Source organism: Notothenia rossii (assembly GCF_949606895.1).
Source record: "Notothenia rossii genome assembly, chromosome: 7".
In the NCBI taxonomy this organism is placed as follows: Eukaryota; Metazoa; Chordata; class Actinopteri; order Perciformes; family Nototheniidae; genus Notothenia; species Notothenia rossii.
In genome coordinates, this window is record NC_136905.1 from 76,762,107 (window position 1) to 76,784,132 (window position 22,026).

Consider the following 22,026-nt stretch of genomic DNA (forward strand, 5'->3'; position numbering starts at 1 on the left):
AAACTAATAATAACGTATTACAGCTCATTATTTCAAATGTTGGATTCAGTATTTTCTCTTTTTTAAACAGACGGACACAAGCTCCTTTCACTGTTTACTTGGAAGCAAATTATAATAAAATTTAATTCAATGAAAGAAAACTGAAATGAGATCTTCCTCATGGATTATACGGACATGAGACTTTAAAAGCGCATGCTTTCAATCTAGTTATCCACAGCAAACTCACAGCAAGTTTCATCTCAGCTCTGGAATTTGTATCTTAATCTGCCTGTATTGCTATACGCAATATTGTTTCAGGTCAGCACCTGAGCTGCAATGTGTTTGTTTACCCTCGAATGCCTGAAGCCCCAAGTGACTCAGATGTATTCATATTTTCCTGTGTGTTATTTTGTAGATTTAAAGGGTTTGACAGATATGTAATGTTGATTTTGTTCTTTTATCAAATGTACCTTTTTGAACTGATTACTGCCAAAGTTGTTTACTGACAACCACTACAGTGTTCTAAATAGACTCTGGATGAACTGTATTTGTTTCCATTTAATTCGCTTTATCCACAGTCAGTTTATTATAAGTAACACAATGTTCCTCTAGTCCGTGTTTAAGTGTCTTATGATGATCTAAAAGATGTGACTGGTCTTCCCTGACAAAAAGTAAATCAAACAATGAAGATGTGTTTCAGTGTCAACATCCTTTCTGCACCCTCAAATGGTCCTCTGTAAATAAGTCAAAATGTAATACAAATAAAGCAACGTCCACCTGACGCTCCAAGCAGGTTCAAACTAATCTCATATTGACTCTTTTCCCTGAAGCTGGTCTCAAGTGGTGTGATATCGATCCGAGAGCAGGATTTTCCAACTGAGGCTGATGGTTCGTAATGCATCAGGATCGTCTGATTTAGGCTCCACTGCTGAGCAGATCGTCAGCCTCTCTGTCTGGCTCACTTCCTAACCTCTCCCTCCTTCCTTCTCTCTGACCTTGAGCGTCGCCTGAAGCCTTTCACAGCAACACTAACCTCTCTTCAGGCAGATTTAATTATATGCAGCAGCAGCAGAGGTAACTGAGGATAATTGTGGAAAGAGGGAAGATTGAATCACAGCCAGTATTATTTCCAAATCAACATTAAACCAGACAGCATATATTCACCTCCTTTTTCACAGCAAACATCAACCTTAGCCATGCATCAGCTAACACAACATCCAACAATAATATGACTAATGATACTATGATGTCAACTTATTTATCAAAATATAATATTAAGTATTTGAACTAGGCTGTTAAATAAGACACATTTTAAATTCCCCTAAAACAATGAGTGATTTTTTTCTTCTAACTGTACTGACAATATGTTATCTTATACGCATGTCATGTTCGTGATTCAGCAATTTCTTTGGATCATTTTGTATTTATCATACTAGGTCAGAATCTACCCTATCAAAGCCTATGAAGTTTAAAAAATCAATTATTTAGAAATTGATCATGGATTGGAAAACCCCCGATAAACAAGCATACATAAAAAGACATCACTTTTTCCAGCCAAATGATTAAAAACCAATGTCTGCAATGCAACTTGCGTGACAAAATCACTTCTTCACAGATTTGCAGTTCAAACATCCATCATGATCAATCATAACGCATTTTTTCCCCAGCAGAATTTCATGATTGCAAGCATAATCGCTAATCTATGGCTCGAATAGATTCAGTTTTACGTAACTATGCCCACACTCTTGATCAGATATGGTTTATCTACACTGCATAATGTAAACCCTGCATTTAGAATCTAAAAAAATCTATAATGGGGTGTATCAGGAGAAATCTATTGCATTTCTTTTAGAGCTTTGAGCATACTATACTTTCAGAAATGTTGATGTTTTTTGGGCTAAAAGTGATGCAAGGTAACAGGTAGTAACTCTTCCCTCTTTGACATAAAGGCTGCGGCTTTAAAGCTTTCATCTCTGGGGCTTTTTTGGGGGTGTATATTTACGACCTTTTTTCATGTTTACCCCCTTGAAGTTTCCCTCTATCACTATTTTTCTGCTTTGCTGAACTGCCACAGTAACCCAGTCTTTCTTTCTGCCTTTCAGCCTCTGCTTCAAAACACACAGCATGAGAGCAACAGCAGCAGAAGAAGAGCAGAGCAGCCTGACAGCGTCGATGATGACATCTTCAAACACCCCCACTCCCCCCACCCCCCCACTCTGCAGACACACCCAGCGCTCCACTGCAGGTCAGCAACACATCTCAGCATCAGCACCAGACGCCTCACACTCACTCACTGTCTCTCCGCTGCACTAAAACACACACATAATCCATCCTGCTGCTGCTGCTGCTGCTGAGTCAGCGCATTTCTCAGGGGGGGAAACAGCAAAGACAAAGTCATAGAAAGGGAGATAGAGGGGGAAAAGAGAGTGTGTGATGCCCACCCGTCCCTGAAGAGGCGGCGTGCCAGTTAGGAAGGGCCAGGTGGAAACAGTCGCACATGATGGCAGCGGTGGTGGAAACGCCGGCAGCAGAGATGAAGTCCTGGGACGTGCAGGCTGAAGGGAAGGAGGGAGGGAGGGTGGAGGTGGTGGTGGAGGGCGATGCAGGTGCTGCTTCTGTTGCTCTTTCTGCTTCTCCCCCCCCTCTACTCGTCCTGTGTCAGCCTGTGTTGTGCAGCGAGGGATGAGTTGCAGAAATAACCGAAGAGAGAGGAAAAGAGAGCGCTGCCTTCTCCGAGCTCAGTGCAGTCCACTAAGTGAAGGAAACTCCCTTCGCTGCCCCGTAAACATGGACCTCCAGCGCAGCACGATAACTTAATAATGGGAGGAGCTGCCCCCCCTCCCCCCCCCTGCCTCCTCCTTAACTCACACAAACACATCCCTTAGTTCTCCTTCTCCTCCTCCTCATCCTCTAAATTCCTCTTCCCCCTCTCTCCTCTGTTCAGTGTCATTGATCGGCCTAATCGGACAGGGACAGTCAGGATGTCAGCTTCTGGCTCCAGTGTTTGGGGGGGGGGTACAGTTTATTGACATGGAGACATAACTCAATTTGACGCTGTGTACACTTAGTTTAAAACCCCTTATTGTGGACAGGAAGGCAAAAGGATGGAGATTTTAGCTGGGAAAGTGTGAGAACGAACGTAGGGTAATCAAACTAAAACAGCACATGAGTTCAGCCTCAGAGATGTTAAACCTGTGAGGCCGATAAAGTTTGGTCACACAAACAGTCGAAAAAGTAAAAATGTAAAAGCACTTCTTGAACCCGGTCCCTGGAAAGCTTAATGACATACACTGTAATGCATGCAGTTTGAAAAAATACATGTTGTTGTCTGCTCCCACCAAAGTTTAAAAATTCATCCCTTTTTCGAAAACAGAATATCTCAGAAAACGTCTGGAGGAAACGTATAAGAATTTATCTCAAAGGAGGAACTGATTAGAATTAGACGGTCAAAAATGAAGCTCACAGTGACTTCACAAAACAAAATTTTGGCCAAACCACAAGCATTCATTTGATAATCACTTCAATTTCCCACAAATGTCTCAAAATGTCTCACACAAATGATGAAGTGATGACCTTGTGGAAAGATCTTGACTGGTTGACGAAGGCAAATAACCACAAGGCAGCAATCTAGTTTGGCAATTGGTTAATCTTTTAAGAAATTGTCAGGGCAAAAATGACAGAAAAAACATTACTTAATTTCATAGTCTCAGTTGTGATGATTTGACTAATGCAATCGGAAACTAAAAAAACATTTGGTTTTGGACTAAAAGATGAAATAACAATAATCTTCTTTTTTTGTTTTACATTTTATAACAGTTCATAGGTTCAGTTTTCTGTGTATTATACCTTTAAATCAGGCCTTCTTGACCTGAAATCCTGGAACAAGATGCTCATTCGGTCTTTTCCTTAAAACAGCCCTTACTGAAGGCCAGATGGTCACGAAGGAGAAGACACAGGTTCTGAGCTTTCTAAAAGTCAATTAGGACACGCTTGCTGACCAAAGCAAAAGCAAGTCCCTCAGGAGGAGGTTACTAATGCAGAGTGTATATCTGCCCAGGTGCAGGATGACATCCCTTTAACATTTTAGCACACATCTGAGTTTGAATATCAAATCTACTCACTATCTCAACAAATCTTCGCTGCACTCAAAACATCTGTGGGCGCTCCTGTGTTTGATTGTCCGTGCTAAGTGATGTTTGGGCCCGAGAGTGAAGCTTGCAGTACATTAGCCACTTTTAGACCAGCACTTGGATCGATACCGCAGAAATGCACAGCAGCACTATGGTGCAACAGGCAGCACAGGTATCAGGTAGCATGTATTATAAAGGCTTTGTGTCTAATATGTTTCTTCCTGCACAATGTTCTACCTGCATGTGCTAAAGATCTACATGGGAACAACATAGCAAGTATGTAAACAGGAGTGCAGCGATATTCCTTAATCATAGTGTTTAGTTCTTTGAATGGGTGTGTCTGCCCGCAAATATAATGTTATCAGATATCCTGGTGGATATTTTCGGCCTATTCTGAAACTGTGCGGCTCACTTGGCCTGCAGATACTTTCCAGTGATGCAGCCATTTCATCTAATCTAACAAAAGGAGCAATTATTCAAATGTGGAGAATTAATTAGTTATTTTATGCCATTACACATAAAGCCGCACATCCGTTAAAGTGATTAAATGATCGAGATTCACCTCCAGCTCTGTATTTGCGCTTTTATAAATGGTATTTTTCTGAATCTGCAGTCAAGTCGGGCAAATCCTGAAGGATGAGATAATGTCTTTAAATGTTTAACTGTGTTTTCTTCTTCTTGGCTAGGAGCACACACAATGACACAGCATTACGTTTTGGCACAAGTTCAAAAAACATTTCTGAAACCTTAATCAATTTGTTGCTGGAGGGGAAATGAAAAATATTAAACATAATAGGTGGATTTTTCTTTACCTTGACAGATTTGCTACGATAGAGACAGTTGTTCATTTTCTAATCATACGGTTATTAAATACCATTTTTGGAGCATGCATCAAAAGCATGTAATGTGAGAATGCTATTAGAAACAGAAAGACACGAGTCAGAACAATGTGGACATCGACACCAGAGACGGGAATAGCAGTTCTGTGGTTTGGTGTTTATTTTTCTCGGGTAACATTTCTCTGTGACCTTCAAAAAGTCACAAAACTCCAATTTATTACGTATATGATTAAATGATGTACCAATGAGAATATGACAGGCAAAAGCAAAGACATTGAAATGTATGTTAACTCCAATTTCTTTGCAATTAAGACGTAAAAGGTTTTCTGTCTTGCAGACGCTAATCAATATCAATCCTGTTTAAGTACACATTTATTTTAATAAGAGTCGAACTTAGCTCTTAAATAAAATGCACACTGTGTTCTTCCTAGAGTGCTTTAAAAGCCCACATTCAGAAGATGCCAACAAACTTTTTTGTATTTACTCTATATCCATCTCATGATTAAGTCAACTCTTTATTGTCCCATAATGAATGTCATTGCAGCCGTGTATCAAAGACACTATCATTGTTGCTAGAAATAGCGTGAGCCTCAGTGGATACAGCTCCTCTGTGCTCTGTTGGTATGAACAGAAATATTTGCGTAACATTCAGCTTAGTCACGTCGATCAGTTGCATCCTTTTCTTCAGCGAGGGTTTTCAAATCCACATCCAATAGACTTAACCCCTTTGAGTGCACACAGCCATAGGCTTTAAAGGGCAACCATTCCCACCCTGTTCTCCCAGTATAGATGTGAACGCCCTCACACACCATTAAAGCCATAGTTTGGATGTTTTGAGGTGGGGTTATATGAGGTTCTTATCCACAGTCAGTTTATCGCCCACAGCTGATGGCAGATTGGAGACACACCAGAACGGATGCAAAGAAATGTACTGCATGGGCAGGGTGGAAACAAAAAAGTAATTATGCCACCTAAAAGATCTGATATCAATTTATTTGTTCTCTATATTTAGAATATTTCCACCACTTCACCATAATGTCATACAGCCCTTTTTTATCAGCAAATTCAAGCTTGCATATATGCTGTCTTCAAAGCTACCAGACTAGATTTTCAAACACAGTAATTTCACCAACGTTTCTGGTCTATCGTTGCTTAAATTGGTTAGTTTGTTTGTGAATCTGATTAAAGTCATACATTAACAGAAACAAACAAGAAGATTAAGTTAGTGGTAGACCTGTAAACTCCTGTGTTTCTGAAAGGTTGTGTCAAAGGAGTCTCGTGGCATTGAATAAAGCTCACAGCGTCAGTCCCCTGTTGGAAAAGGCTTAGTTTGCATTTTTCTGACAAACTATCAAACTACAGGCCTGTATCCTGTGAGCCCAGTTTTCTATTTGAGATTTAAAGGAAGTCTGGTAAGCATCTTATCTAGCATTAATTCAGACCATTAAGAAACATATTGATTATTTAGCAGCTGTCTTCTGCCTCTGCAAAAACTCTCCAACCTCATGCACAAACATCAGTATTAGATATATCAAATGAAACATGATCTGATGTGCGCTTACACAACCAAAAACACCTTCCTTTTGTGGTTGTATCAGTTAAGAAGCCTTCTTTGCCTGTTTTTGAAGCAGCACTGATGGATTTTCTGCTGTAAAGCTGCTGTGAAAATGCCAGGCTAAGGTCTGCAACCTTGTGAGAAGTCTGAGTGCACTTCAGTTCCCAGAGAAATGCAACCTGATGAGTGTTTAGTTCCACTCAACACAGTGTGAAGAAATAAACCTGACGGTCCCAGAGACGAGCCAGCATCACATGGCAATGAAGACTTATGATGCGCGCGCACACACACACACACACACACACACACACACACACACACACACACACACACACACACACACACACACACACACACACACACACACACACACACACACACACACACACACACACACACACACACACACACACACACACACACACACACACACACACACACACACACACACACACACACACACACACACACACACACACACACACACACACACACACACATATACAGTATACTTCATACTGTATGTTCTCAGGCACATCTTGACCCTCTTTTTGGAGTTTGCATGGATGAGAATGTAAGGATCCATATGATCTACAATCTATATATTTTGCATATACCATAGACTATATACAAATCCAGAAGAAAATCCCTATAATAACACTTGAAAAACTGCAAATACAGAAGCTGCTCACCTGGGGAATAACAGTTTACGATAAAGCCCATTTCCTTATGTAAACATTAGTTTGTTTTAGCAATTATATTTTTGTGGATATATGATAGTAAATGTAAGGTCTACCACTTTAAGTCAGACTTAAATATCTCAACAGCAAGAGCAAACGTGGATTGAAACCTTCAGATGTTGGTGATCCTGCTTTTTCCTTTAGTAACGTTTTCCAAACGTCAGCACTGATGCACTCATGTTAGCATTTAGCTTAAATCACTACTGTGTCTAAGGAAAGTAGAGCTACTAATTTCTCTATAAAGTCTTTGACTAATATTTGTATTAATAGTCTGGTTCTTTGTGCCAGTTAAAGAGCAGAGGCGGTTCTGAAATAACACACTCCTTTCAAAAGATGATATCGTTTTTTCATCAGTAGGGCTATTAAATGAGAGCAAAGTGTCAGATTTCATTCACAGCTTTGATCTGGTCATGCTCGTATTACTTCGATCATGCAGCAAAACACAGAAACAGCTAGACCATGCCAGTGTTGCTATAGAATCCTGAGAGTAACTGTTTTTAACGGTATTCTTCAACATAACATAATAATTGCCATGAGTAGAATAAAAAAACATACAAAAATGATGAGGTTTCAAGTTTTTTTGTTCAAGAAATCAGTCAGCTGTGTTGAAATGGCAGCAGTTGTGTGAGATGGACACAGCAAATATCCCAGCTGGTGATTCTGATCAACATCACGCTTTCCACTAGGCAGTGTTGGAAATGAATTTTATCTTCATGCGTCCAGCGTGATTTCATTATCCACCGATGTAAGCCAGATAAAACATTTGGACATTTCCTCCTACATACCTGTCAACAACAACAAATTGAAGGTGAACATTTGCATTCACAGTTAAGATTTGATTTTCCACGCACATGAAAATGTACTAAAGGTGGATTTAAGAGGCGCTGCAGTGACATGCTTTGAATTCACATCATTCGAAATGCATTTTTTCATGGATGCCTGCACTTATTACTCAATCTGTGTAAACAGTTTATCCCATGGCTTCGTCATATTGTTACACAACAGAAAGAAAGAAACATTTGATTTATAGTAGAATATGACAAGAATGCAGACAATGTGAAATCAATCACGATACAATTATGTTGGATGATTGGAATTACTTTATACTTAAATCTCTACTTTCCTTTTATATTTGACCATTTCTTCCTTTGTTTTTGTCATATTTCAACATTTAACGTTAACGAGGTGGATTTGAGGCTGGCCACACACAGACAGGTAAATCAAATGCAATTAATCTGTCAGTTTATTGACTCTTTAAGGAGCTTTTGCTTAAGTGTCTTTGAGCAAAACAACATGAGCTGGTATGATTGTGAAACAGGGAGTTCCTTAAACCCTCAAAGGGTGGATAAATAAATACTTAGACATGTTTTTGTTTACAAACCCAGAGGCTCTTTCAAAATCGAATAAGTGGAATATTTAACTGTGCCTAAACAAGTTATATATTTGGTCCAGACAGAAGGATTTTTTTAACTTTCTTTGACCGTGACTTTTGATAATTGTTATCTCATAGTAATGCGAGTGAAAATAATGCTGAGTTGTATAATTCTCTTCAGTATTTGGAACAGTTAATCTTCAAAACGGCCTGCTATGTAAGATGGTGCCATGCTAACACGCTAAATTAATCTTGTGAAAATGGGTGTTTTACGTCAAAATATATATATTTTACACTCATTAATAGTTCAGAAGTAAAAATAGAGTGGAAATGGGGAGAGAGGAAGACCTAATACATGTAACAAATGTTATTACAGCATAGAGCTCAAATATGTGCCCTTGTCATGTGATTACCACATGTCGGGTCTCCATGCATGTTTTGAAATGACCTCTGCAACATGTGTCTCATCTGCATGCCACTACTGGCTAATGACTCTGACTAATAGCTTTTGCCCTGCCTTTAATTAACCACATTTATAATTAATTTGGAGAAAATTAGATTGAACCTTGCATGCAACACGGACATAATATATTACAGTGTCAGTCTTGTTCGAGGACTTTAAATTGGATAACGGGACTTACATTATCATTATCATCCTCATTATAAAGGTTATTATATCATTCATAGATGACATTACTAATCTATTGAAGAATAATGACAAATCTTGTTTAATTCCATGTTTACAATGATATGTATTTGCTGCTTTAGTGGTTTGTATCATTATAAATGAATATATTCAGGTTTTGGAATACAAGTTGGCCAAAACAAGCAATTTGCTGCCATGCTTTAGAAAATGTGTTTAGGCATTTTATTTGAACTGTTTTTAAATTAAAGGTGGGGTAGGTAAGTTTGAGAAACCGGCCCGAGATACACTTTTTGTTATATTCCATGGAATGCTCTTAACATCCCGATAGCAATGAATATCTGAAGTGCTTTGACAAAAAATCCATAAAAAAATGTCATCTCTGGAAGCCGTAGTTCTGTAAAAAGCACGACCAATCATTTAAGCCGACCCGGCTAAAATAACTGGATGTCCTACCTGCCTGTCAGCCTTCCATCTGTGCACAAACTTATCTTGTGCTCTCATTGGTCATGTGCTCATTCGTGTGTGTTGGAGGAGGGGCTCTGTAAGGAAATGGCAGATTTTTTCCGGCTGTGTATTTTCAAATTCTAGCGCACTCGAGCTGGTTTCTCCAAAATTACCTACCCCACCTTTAATCTAAACAGTATCTTCCTGAAATCTGTTTGTTTATTTATTTTATAAAAGTTAGATTTTTCAATTTCAATATAGTTTAGATTTTGTTAGTCTTACGTTTTGGCTTTGATCAGTACAATATTTAAATAATATTGTAATTGGTTATTCCAGATGCCGACATGATAGAAACAACGTCCTTCATTTTGTGTTAGATTTGAATGGATCACTGTCGCCAGAATTGACTCAAATTCATTCTTTTTACTTTTTTCATTAGTTATATGTTATAATATAAAACAAAACTTTTAATGGAGCGATAATGTTTCAGTTTAGTTTTAGTATTACTTAAAGGATATTCTTTTTTCTTTTTTTTCTGACTGACAAAAATGTCACTGCTTGCATCCCCTTCCAATGCTTATTTTCCAATGTTTATGGTAGTTTGCATGCAAAGGTTTGCTCCCACACTGACATCCAGAGAGGTGAATCCAGCTAACAGCTAATATACTAATACAGTGTGCATAAGGCACTACTTAATCAAATGTCTCTGAGATCTCAACAATTGCTCTTAACAGTGCACTTCCTTTGCTCCTAAGCAATACACCAGTCAAATGTAAAATTGAAAGAAAGACAGACAGTCCTTTTCATTTCAGTCAGATTTTGAGGTTTTAAAAATGTCAAATCAAGTGACATTATATATAGTAGATAGATATAGTTTAGTCAAAGGTTATTTGGAAATGACCTGATAGTTAACTTCCTCCTTATTTCCCCTCTCAATTAGCGTGGTCTCGGGTCACAGACAAATCACAGAGGCCTGTGCTCCGTGTTACAGTCGGTCAGGAAAAACAACATACCAACCGCTAATTTGTTGGCCCGTGAAAAAGAAAAAATGAATGGGAGCCTATCAGTAGAGAATATGCCGGTTCAAATCCATTTCTACTAAAGCGCATGTGTTCAGGTCATGTCTCGGACCTGCTCTTATATCTGCATGGTGTCTGGAGGACCTTGTTAATCACTTACACATAATCAGACAAAAAGGAATGTGTTCCTCTGGGTCAAGTAGCCCGTCAAAACATTCCCACGTCTGTCTTCAGCGGGAAAGAGGTCACAAGATTTAATTAACTTTGTATTTATGTGTTGTCTTGCTCTCTAGCTGATCCCTTAATTAGGTTTCATGTTTCTGTCCTATGTTATTCTACTGCTCTTAAGACCATGTATGTTCTGCATGAATTACGGTTCAAACCACATTATAACTAAGTAAGTGGATATCATAAGAACAGTTTTCAGATGACGAAATGATAAGTATTTGTACTTGTTTCTGACCCTGAGGAGAAAAGCAGCTTTTTTAGACCAGCATGAGGCGCTAAAACTCTGCTCTAAAACCAGACACATGAAACTCTTTTAGCTCTTAAGGAAACACACCTTATTATTTAAAGTAAAAATTGTGATTCACATGAAACTGCACATTTGTATAACTTTAAAATAATTACTACTTTGTTTGATGATTACATTTAAAAGATGTATTTCTTTGTGTTTCTTGACAAAAACTCACTCATTTGGATTCACTATTAAAGGACAGGTTACTCATTTTTTTTAAAGTCCCAATAAAATAACCAGGTGCCCATATGCACATTCAAAACATTTCCCCTTCCCTTCTTCATGCATTTTGCATGCAGTAAGTGATGGGGAATAAAAAACACAGTCATCGTTCTGTATGAAAATGTGTTTGGGTATCAAGTTTATCTGAAGTTATTTTGAGGCGTCAGCAGTCTGAGTAAGATAAATCAAGTGGATAAACTTTCCATCAGTAAAAAAATTATCTACTGCAGCTCAACACTGTCTAAGGAAATCTAACAACATTTGGAAGATTTGAAAAAGGATCTGACTAACTCAGACTGCTGAAGCCTCATGCTTCAGATAATCTTTCTAATTGATTTTGTCCATCAATACCTTCTTTTTAATGGCCAGAAGAATGTGTCACAGTGTTCATAATAATAATATAATCAGGGAACCTTTCCTTTACGTGTTGTTTTTTTCCACTCCTTGTGAGCAGATTAGCTTTAAGCTATGTCGCACTATTAAAGTTGGTGGTTATTATAATGTTTACATTTTCTAAGATACTGTGTAGTATGGAGAAAAACTGCCTTAAGTGATTGTGTTGGTCTGTGTGTGTGAGTTAAATGTACATACAGTATATGATAATTGCTAATAATAATCTGACTATTTAAAAGCTATCGGGTATCAATGTCATTTTTCATGTTTTAGTAAATGGAACATGCTATGGTGCTGCTAACATATCAACCAACCAGAATAATACATTAGAATAATAAGAATAAGTATAATAGCTATAAATATTATAATAAATAATATTGCCCTATTTATGAGATGGTTATTATGCCATGAAAATATCTAGTTGTTACGACCCTAGAGCTAAGTAGTGACCGTGCCCAACATCAGAAATTACTCATGCTGCAGCCCGACCTCATACATAATTTAATTGGATAAAACCTGTTTTTGTTACATTCAAATCTCCCCATGTGCCGCTGGATCTATCCATCTGCCGTCGGTCCATCCCATTGTTCTGCAGCAGAGGATGTTTGTTCTGTGAGGTTGTGCTGAGTCAGCAAAACCCCGGCTCACTCACCGCAGTAAACTGATGTCTGCAGAGAAACACTAAACCCACACCGACACACCGCATCACTCTGATCACTCTGTACACTTATACACAAAGATAGATGGATATGTAGACGTGTAGATAGATATGAAGATAGATCTGTAGATATGTAGATAGATAGATATGTAAATATATCTGTAGATAGATACACAATGAAAGATACATACATACATAGACATGTGTTTAATGGCAGCATTAGCAGTGGTTAGCATTAGCTCACGTGTTGCTCCTCCTCATGTTTGACCACTCCCTGAATTCCTGTCCTCTCACCACGTACTTTAACTCTGCTTCTGTCTTATCCTCTGGAGGGAAATCAGACTCTGTGCTGAACTGATAGAGAGAAGAAATGTAGTTAAAAATAAATAGAAAAGCAGACTGCAAGAGGGAAAAACACATCAGCTTTACTGGCCAAGAATGTAGCACCTGGAAAGATGAATGGGAAGTAAATGAACACATTTAATCAAGTACTATACTAAAGTACAATTTCTAGTTGCGTTTCTTTAGTTTTTGCATTGTTTGCTTTATACCACATACTTTATACAATGTATATTACATCTGAGAGGATATTATTTTACTTTTTACCTCATTACATTTGTCTAACAGTTAGTTACTATGCAGATTAAGATAATCAATACTAATATAGCCTAAATCAACTGATACTTTATGATGTCCTGCAGACTTTAGGCTCCAGGTAGATGCATTAAGCCCAGGCACCAATATGGACAACTTTTCATTGATCTTGTTTTATTAGAGATTACAGAGGTAGGAAGTACTTAAGCACACGTATTACCTGACGTTTAAGCAAGTCAAAGTTTAAGGAAATTTAATTTGATTATTTCCATTTTGTGATATTTCCTTTTACCTTGAAATGTATTTTGTTTATTTCATCAAACATCATAAATTCCTTTAACTTTTTTGTAATATACCCATAAGAATCCGGACCCATTTCTACTTTTGGGAAAATGAAGGGGAACATAATTTGACTAAATAGACCACCAAGAACACATTTCTGACAAGAACACCCCCCCCCCCCCCCCCCCCCGGGTTTAAAATAACTGGGCGTTAATGGTAAAATAACTCTTATTTATAACTTCATTAACGAGGATGATTTTTTGGTTTAAATTAGTTTTTACATTCTTTGAATTGAAGAATAAAGAATATATTAACTAAATATAATTGAATCAGCTAAATTAACTGTGCAGATCATAATAATATTTCTAATTGTGTATATATGTCACTTTGGGTTTACTGTGAAAGTTTAGGGTTAAAGTCCTGATGTGACACCAGTGTCACAGCAATGTTTGTCTCATTTGTTTCATATCAATTTGATCAAGAAATGTTTCCACAACAGGTTAAATGTAATAAAGGACATGTTATGTAAGTATTTTAATTCTTAAATGGCTTGAATTTTACCTTTAGCAACAAAAAAAAGCTTTTGAAATGTAGCTCGTTATGTCACATGTGTTAGCCTGGCACATGGACATCTTGGACATGTTGTCATGGGAACACAAAGTCACATGACCTGAACCATGACCCACCAGGCTGTTCAGTGTGTGTCACTTAGGGACTTCATGAGATAAAAACAAGGCTAAAGCTTTATAAGGAACTTTCCAGAACATTTATAGTTCATGTGACACCCGTGTCACGGTGGGTCCTTATGGGTTAAAAATCCTTGAGGGCCGTACATATTTAACAAGAAAAGTAAACAAACAACATATTCTGTATAGTAGTATTTTTGCAATGTGTATATTTTTCATAACCTGCAGATGCATTGTGATGTAGTGCTGCAGAGGGTGAAACATGGGATTTGACTTCTCGCTCAAATAAGTGGGAAAGTTTCCAGTGACAGTGCAAGGAACTCTGTGTACACAACTGTAAGGAGAACTGGTATTTATTTTACTCAAGAGTACAAAGGCAAGCTTTGTGCAAACATCAGTTTGTGGTAAAGCTACAAAAACACTTCATCTCCTCACACTACTGAACAGACGTTTTGAATTTGCACCGTCATGCTTACCTTCATCAGCACAGACCTGCTCTTCAGTGGTATGACCACCAGAGGGCAGACTTGGCTTCCTTTTAACCTGTTTGGAAAAATCGAACTGATGGGTATTTTGCCCTGAGTGCAGCTTTCCAGGCTAATTCCTGCCTGTAACAAGCTATAACGTGGAAAGCAGAGCTGCCACGACATTTTGGCCAAACTAATTCACAATAACGATGTAATTGTGCTATCTATTGAACATTTAGAAAACAAAAGATAATGTTATTTGTTTAACTTTTTTTATAATGTGTTAACATAACCGCATATCAAAAAATATATGTTTAAGTAAGTTGCTAGATTATTTACTATAAAACTGCAAAGATTAATCAATAGGTTGTCAACTATCAAATTATTTACAGACTACTGTGATTCAGTTTTAGTCATTTCTTTATGAGCAAAGAAATGCTTTGATTCCAGATTCTTAAATGTAAATATCTTTCAATTGCCTTTAGTCCTCTATTTAGACTTAGGCTTTGGGAAGCACTGGAGGACATTTTTCACAATTTTATGACATTTAATCGACCAAACTAAGAAATAAACGAAATGATAAATCAAGAAAATAATTGAAAACTTAAATAATTGTTAGTTGCAGACCTAATTTAAACAGTGTATTAGTAACATCATATCAAATGCAGGTCTTCCTTGAAAAAGAGATCCATGATCTCAAGGGACCAATCTGATTAAATAAAGGTTTGAAATTAAATGAAAAAATGTTCTTTTTGGTAGATGTCATGGTTGTCGTAAAAAACTGTATTTTCCAAACATGTCTACATTTAGGTTAAAGGATGTTTATACATTCGGCCTAACCAATCGCTAAATAAGGCAGGATTAGGGTGAAGTTTGTGTAAAAATTCCTTGTGAGGCCTCAATCAAGGCAAAACTGCAGAAACCCACATGCAGTCAGTCATGATGAATGACTGACACCTCGTTGTGTATGCATGGTGGAGGTGCAGAGAGATGGTTTAGTAGAAATTAGAGTAATATTTGTTTCATGAGATGCTTTTCTGCAAATTGGATGTGATATTTACATATCTGACCCCCCCCCCAGAAACCCTCACAAGAAAAGGCATGAAGAATAAAGACTCAGACAAGGGCAGTTTCTGGTATTCTAACTATTATTGAATAAAATCTATAAAATATTTCACAAAAAATACAATACATTATTAATGATCATTTCATTACTTAGCATCCTTCGGTTATATTTATATCATAATCAGCATGGACAACATACAGCTTGTGCTTTACTGACACTCATACATTTATAAATAACACTGCAGCTTTCTGCTTTCTGTACTCGGTCCTGTCAGATAGAACAAATACAAACAAAGAAAGAAAACAGAGAAGTAGTTTCATTTCAGACGCTGAAATCCAACACTGCATTTCTGTGCAGAGCCATGAGGAGCAAAAACAAGTTGTTGTTGGAGCAGCAGCAGTAGTCTCCTTGTACATCTCCTGTGATTGGTCGGTGGTCTGAGTCTCAAAACCCCTCCCACTGAACAAGTGACGCAAGTAGCTTCCCCCCACCCCTCCTCCCACCTCCATGTCCTCCTCTTATTTTTCCCTCATGGCCCTCGCTGCCACCTCCTCCCTCAGCTAGTTTCCTGTCATCCTGTCAGGATATATTAAGCTCATATGCCGCTAGTGTTCATCGAGCACAGAAAAAAAGGCAAATAAAGGAGAAGAAACAAAAGGCGCTTTAAAGAACACCTCGCTTCAGTTTTCAGGTTTTTACAAATGAAGCTGGAGCTCAGCCAACCACTTAAATCTATACACTAAAATGAAATTCAGTAGTAAGGCACATTTTAAAATGAGAAGGAGATGAGGATGGATTGCTTTGGTCTGACAGGAAAGCATTGGATTGCAATGAATTGGATATTCAGCCGAGTTAAAACCGTGAAAAATAGCAAATATTTCAGTGACAAACAGGAGTGTCCAGGTAGACGAAGAGACATCAGGAGGTAGAACAGGAAACCACACATAGAAAATCATGGACAGGGGATAAGAGTTTCAGGTAGAAACACATATATGTTTTTGTACATTGCAATAGAAGTCATACCATCATGGTCATAAAATACATACTGTAGGCTTCTGTTGTCGTTTACAATTCTGAGACATGGCGAAGTAGTGCTGATTGTTGACTTGAGGCGATTGGCTCCTAAGTCAGCACCAGACTGGGTTAACATAACAATTTCAAATACATGTTTTAAGCTGCTTTTCATGTTGCATTTACCGTAAAGCTGCCGACAAGGATAAACTGTTCACGTCAACCGCGAGTAATTCACGTACAGGCTTCTAATAGTTTGTCCCAAAGTCATAAAGAATCTGAATTATAACTTACACTCACACCCGAACAACAAATTAAACATAGAAAAACTATCTGCTGCAGATTGTGGTGGATTTTTCATTCATAAATAAGAATATTAGATAAAACGCATTCCGACATTTAAACATCTTGTCATTATTTGTTCCTGCTTCTTGTGAACGTGGCATTCATCTCTGGGGACTTGATACTTCTTTGGCTGGATATCCCCAAATTCAGTGGCCACATTATCCTTTTATATATATATATAGAGAGAGAATGTCCACCACTCTGACTGCTGCATGAACACAGCCACAAAGACTGTTGGTTGATGTCTGATTCAAAGATCCTACGTAGAGCGATACAAGTCTTTCAGTTCCAACGCTGGAAGGACACACCTCTTAAGTAATTGACGGGATTTCAATTAATCAACTCAGGTCTGATCTTACAGTCTAAGTGACGCACAAAACACGGAAACTCAGGTTTCCTCTTCTGGCGAATTCACTCAGAGAGATGCTGCTTTCTACAAAAAAACTTGGAAAGACAAGTGGAATAAACAATGTGTAGTGGATATTTAAGGGTCCAACTGAATCATCATTTTTACTAAATTAAGGAAAATCTACTTTAGACACTTTTACAGTTACTTTACTATGGTTGCAAAACACTATTGGTGTATCGACTTTGTCTAGACATGCCTCATGTTATTTTACTACAGATTATTGACCCACACAACTTAAAACAGCAGAAATTAGTCTCTGTCTGTTTGAAATAACATTTACTTGTTGAATGTCAACCATATTATTTGATAGCTTAAGTTTTCCTATATTTAATTCCAATGAGACTTCTAGAAAAACCTGTAGGTGCCGTCAAGTGTTTGGCAACCTGAGTTATTGCAACCAAGACAATGTAAAAGTGTGTGTTTCCTAAACATATTTAAAATGGTTTCTCCATCTATTGTTATAAATATTCATGTTCATGCAAATAACTTAAGATTTTGGATGGATTTTCATAGAAGAGTTATTTGCATAGGAATGAACTGAATCCAGTTGAAGCTTAAATCGCCTTTTTCAACCCAAATATCAGGCGGTGCCTTAAAAATTGAAGGTCAGGTCCTCAGCTGCGATCAGACTCTTTGACTGTGTGCAGTAAATGTTCAGGAGTTCATCTTGCTGATCAGGACTTTACCAGAATCTCCATGATGTGGTCCAGCTCGTTCAGGTCCATCAGACGCGACTGGAGACTTCCAGCCGATGGGAGGCTCGGAGGACGCATTTTCACGTCTTCGTCCGTCCACAGCGACACACTGATGGGCCACAGGGAGCCTGCCGACCAGGCCGAAGGCAGTTCTGAAGTCTCATACATTGATGTGTCAATGTCCTCGAAGATGTCGTCCAGGGCGAGGTCGCTGAGGTAGCCCATGGCGTTTACTGCATCACTAAAAGTATTAATCGCTGCAGCAGGAAGTGATTTCTGCTGGTCTGGCGAGCTGTTTGCCTCTTGGGAAGGAAACTCAGGGGACAGCGGTGGAGAAAGGCTGTCCCCATCCTCCTCTGTACACCCAGGGCACGTAACCTGCATGTCCTCCCTGAGAAGGCAAGAGTCTGTGTGGTTGAGGAGCGTCTCCGATGTCCCCGTCCCGTCGCTCTGCATGTCCTCCTGGATCTGCCGGAGCGTGTTGATGAGAAGCACGGAGCGTCGCAGGCTGAGCTCCATGCCGGCCTGGTAGCTCTGGAGCTTCTCCATGCAGAGGCCGAGCACGAGCTGCCGCTGCTGCAGGTGGTTCATGGCGGATTTGGATGGACCCACGAGGAACCCGTCCTCATCTCCCTTACCTTCCTCCCCATCCCTCTCCTTCTCTGCAGCAGCAGGGCGGGCCTCGGCCTCCAGCTCCTCCAGGCAGCTCCACTTCCGCTTCACACCGCGACCCAACATCGACCTACATTGGTACACATATATATAGATTAACATTCAAGGTTGATGTACATCACATTACGCCAATATGCATTGATTGACTTTATATTCATATTTTTGCAGTATTGCAGCTAATGTTAATATATTTACATTTTGTATTCTACAATGGCACCGGTATTAAGTGTATTCCTGCCAAATTGAAATTCTGTCATATTAGAAAAATCGTCTACATTAAGTGTTATCAACTTTTTAAGACAAGAGACACGACCCAAGTAGAAGAGAGAGAGTGAAAACACTGCCACATAACATTTGTCTCAATCAAACAAAATTACAAAAAACTAAAAGTCTGATTTATTCTTTATATTATCGATCATTCATTCAATGTAAAAACATGGACTAATATCTAAATAAAACAAGATAATTTAATAATTGAACATTTTTAAATTGTTATACATTTTCTGTAGATCAAATAATTGATTATTAAGTTAAGCTTTAAGACACACAAGCATCTGTCATTTTATAAAGTCATAAAGACTTGCTGTCTACTAAACTCTTAACTTTAAAAAAAGGAAACTTAGCTAGTAGCATCTTAAACCAGGTGCTTGTTTCTTGGGATCACTGAGACACATTGAGGATCCCATGAGGCTGCCCTGCCATGTAATAAACCTTGCATCCAGTTTATGTAATAGCACCATGGCTAGTTAGTTTCTCATTCATTTTCAATCAATCAGCTTTCAACTACAGACACATTATTCTCAATCTGTACAAGTTTTTCAAGGTGAACCTGCTTTTTACATTCACATTTCAAAGTGAACATTACAACTGGTGTATGACTCACTGTGAGACTGAGAGACTTTACTCATCGTTACAGAGACACATTTGTCTATTAGTTTGATCATATTCTCAGATGTTTTCTCAAATAACAGATGGGACCACATAAAGCCCCATTTGATGAGAGTTTAACCCCCAAGTGAGGAGATTAAAAGCAGCCTGGCTAACAGAGAGATGTACAACCAAATAAACTCAAATGTATGATTAAACAACCTATTCCAACCATTTCTTCGCTTTATAGTAGTGAAATATAAAAACAATGTCACTCCATCATACTTATTCTTCCCCAGGACCCCTGAGTAAACCCCCAACCCCCTTTAACGGACTTCAGAAGGGGAAAACTAGCTCCATTCAAACCAAGTTTTAGGACTAAACATGAGGATTTTTTTTGATAAAGCATAAGAAAGAGGTTAAAACTAACCTTACGTGCCCTCGGTAAGTGTCATAAGGGATTTGAATCCGTCGTGTCTTCGGTTCGGTTGGTTTTCGTCGACGCGTTCTTCTGCTCTCGAGCCCCAGGAAGATGAGGAATGCTCCGTAGAGCAGCAGCTGGGGGAGGAAGAGCAGGAGGCGGGGTTTCGGAGATCACAGGGCGGCGCTGATTGGACAGATCCCCTGCCGATCAAACCTCCGCCTCCGTCACTCACAGGGCAGCGAATGTGAAGCGGCTGGTTACTGACGCTGCATTCAGGGACGGCCCATAACAATCAGTGATAAGATCGTAGGACAACGTGAGCGTTGAAATTGGTTATGTCTTGAGTTATGTGATCGGTGTCAGTGTTAAATCCTGATTTTTATATAAAATACACATTAAAAAAAACTAAAACTCAAAAAAATATAATTTATATCTGTAAGACTACAACAAATATTTAGGTTGACAAGGGTCAGGTGGGATAACTATTTATATTATTTACTTACCCTACTAATTCCACAGTGTAAATTGTGTAATTAAACTTACTTAAGTATAAGTCACATCTTATCTAATTGTACTTAAAGTGTCAAAAGCTAAGCTTATGAAGAACCTTGAATGTTAGCCTTACCTGATGCATACTGATAATGGGTGGAATAATTGTAAAGAACATTTCAATGTCATATGATTTTAATAACTTTTTGGAGTGAAGAACCAAATATGTTTTATTGCATCACAGATAAGAAACACATCATCTGTGAACATCCTTTCAGACTTTCAAATCACTAGAAAGGATATTCCCGAGAATCGTGAATAGAAAAACACAATGATCAATTCGTTTTTGTATTAGGATCCTCAATGAAATATAAGAAACGTGTAGGGCTACATATCAGCGTTGGAAATATCTAGAAAAGCCTAGAAAGTGGCAGTGTGCACCTGAACGCAGCATTTTAAAGGGACCAGTGAGTCAGAAGGGAGGAAGGGGGCGGGGGGCGAGGGGGGGGGGGGGGGGGGGGGGGGCGGGTGTCTACAGGAAAGATGGGGGAGGGCAAACACCAAATAAGGAGACTCTTCATTCACGATTTTCAGCCACTTCCTCCTGAAGCCCTCGCAGCATTTCTACTTCTCTTTCCTCTTCTTCTTCTTCTGAACAGAAAGTAAATATCCAACATTAAAACATTATTATATTAAGTATTTCCTGACCTTTATGTTGTGGTGATTTGGGGACATATGCATGTTAATTAAAATCCATCAAAAACACATAATGAATTCTAATGTGCCTTTGAGCTCTTTAAATTGGTGTCAAACACATTAAAAACGACAAAGTCTAGTGAGTAAGTCATGACCATTAAGCATGTTAGGGTTAGTTAATTAGCGGTTTGTCCCTAAAAACGTGAACAAATAATTGTAAGTTGTGTTAAGGCAGCTAATTTAAAGTAGTTTAAATAGGTGGTATTTATTGTGTTATTACGTCTAATTAAAATGTTTTCCTTTGTGAAAAATGTTGTATTTACATATTACAAGTTAATAATAAGCCCCTGAAGGCTAAAACAAGCACTTATTAACTACTCACATTTTTAAGGGCAATGTAGTCGACTGAGAGATAACACATGTAATAAAAAGTTCAGTATGTTATATTGAAGTAGAATTGCATTTCTGTAACTGCACCGATTTTCTGCATCACATTTAGTGTTCTCCGTGTTGATGCTTTTTTAAGACACAATAGTCTCTTTCTCTAATGACTCGTTCTTTCCTCGGGCTGCTTTTTTGCTGAGTCACCGAGAGTCCATTAATCTTTAACTATGGGCAAACGAAGGCTAGGCAGCAGGCCAACATGCACATTGAGCGAGGATTTTATGAACAGCTACTTTTGGGCAGTTTAAGACAAGGTTTTGGGCATGTTCAAGACTGTGAACAATCTCTATTCAGCAGAATAGAAGCAGCATTCATCATTAGTAAACAAAAAACCCACTATGCACAGGTGTTGTGTAATCATTGTG

At 38.4% G+C, this 22,026-nt stretch overlaps 2 protein-coding genes across 3 annotated transcripts in view; one reads left to right on the forward strand and one right to left on the reverse strand.

The window, feature by feature from the left end:
* LOC307045943 (phospholipase B1, membrane-associated-like) overlaps nt 1-22,026 on the forward strand; it is an 82,680-nt gene that overhangs the window by 23,725 nt on the left and 36,929 nt on the right. For both annotated transcript variants that reach the window (XM_079692004.1, XM_079692003.1), the window contains one exon: nt 2,082-2,224. In XM_079692004.1, the coding sequence (XP_079548130.1) occupies nt 2,104-2,224 (121 nt within the window). In that variant the 5' untranslated portion in view covers nt 2,082-2,103. The remainder of the gene's footprint in view (nt 1-2,081; nt 2,225-22,026) is intronic.
* Nucleotides 15,674-20,190, reverse strand: LOC307013733 (SERTA domain-containing protein 3-like). Its single transcript, XM_079641285.1, has 2 exons — nt 20,039-20,190; nt 15,674-18,811 (listed from the first exon to the last, which is right to left on the reverse strand). The coding sequence occupies exon 2, from the start codon at nt 18,805-18,807 to the stop codon at nt 18,049-18,051; it is 759 nt and encodes a 252-aa protein (XP_079497411.1). The 5' UTR covers nt 18,808-18,811; nt 20,039-20,190; the 3' UTR covers nt 15,674-18,048.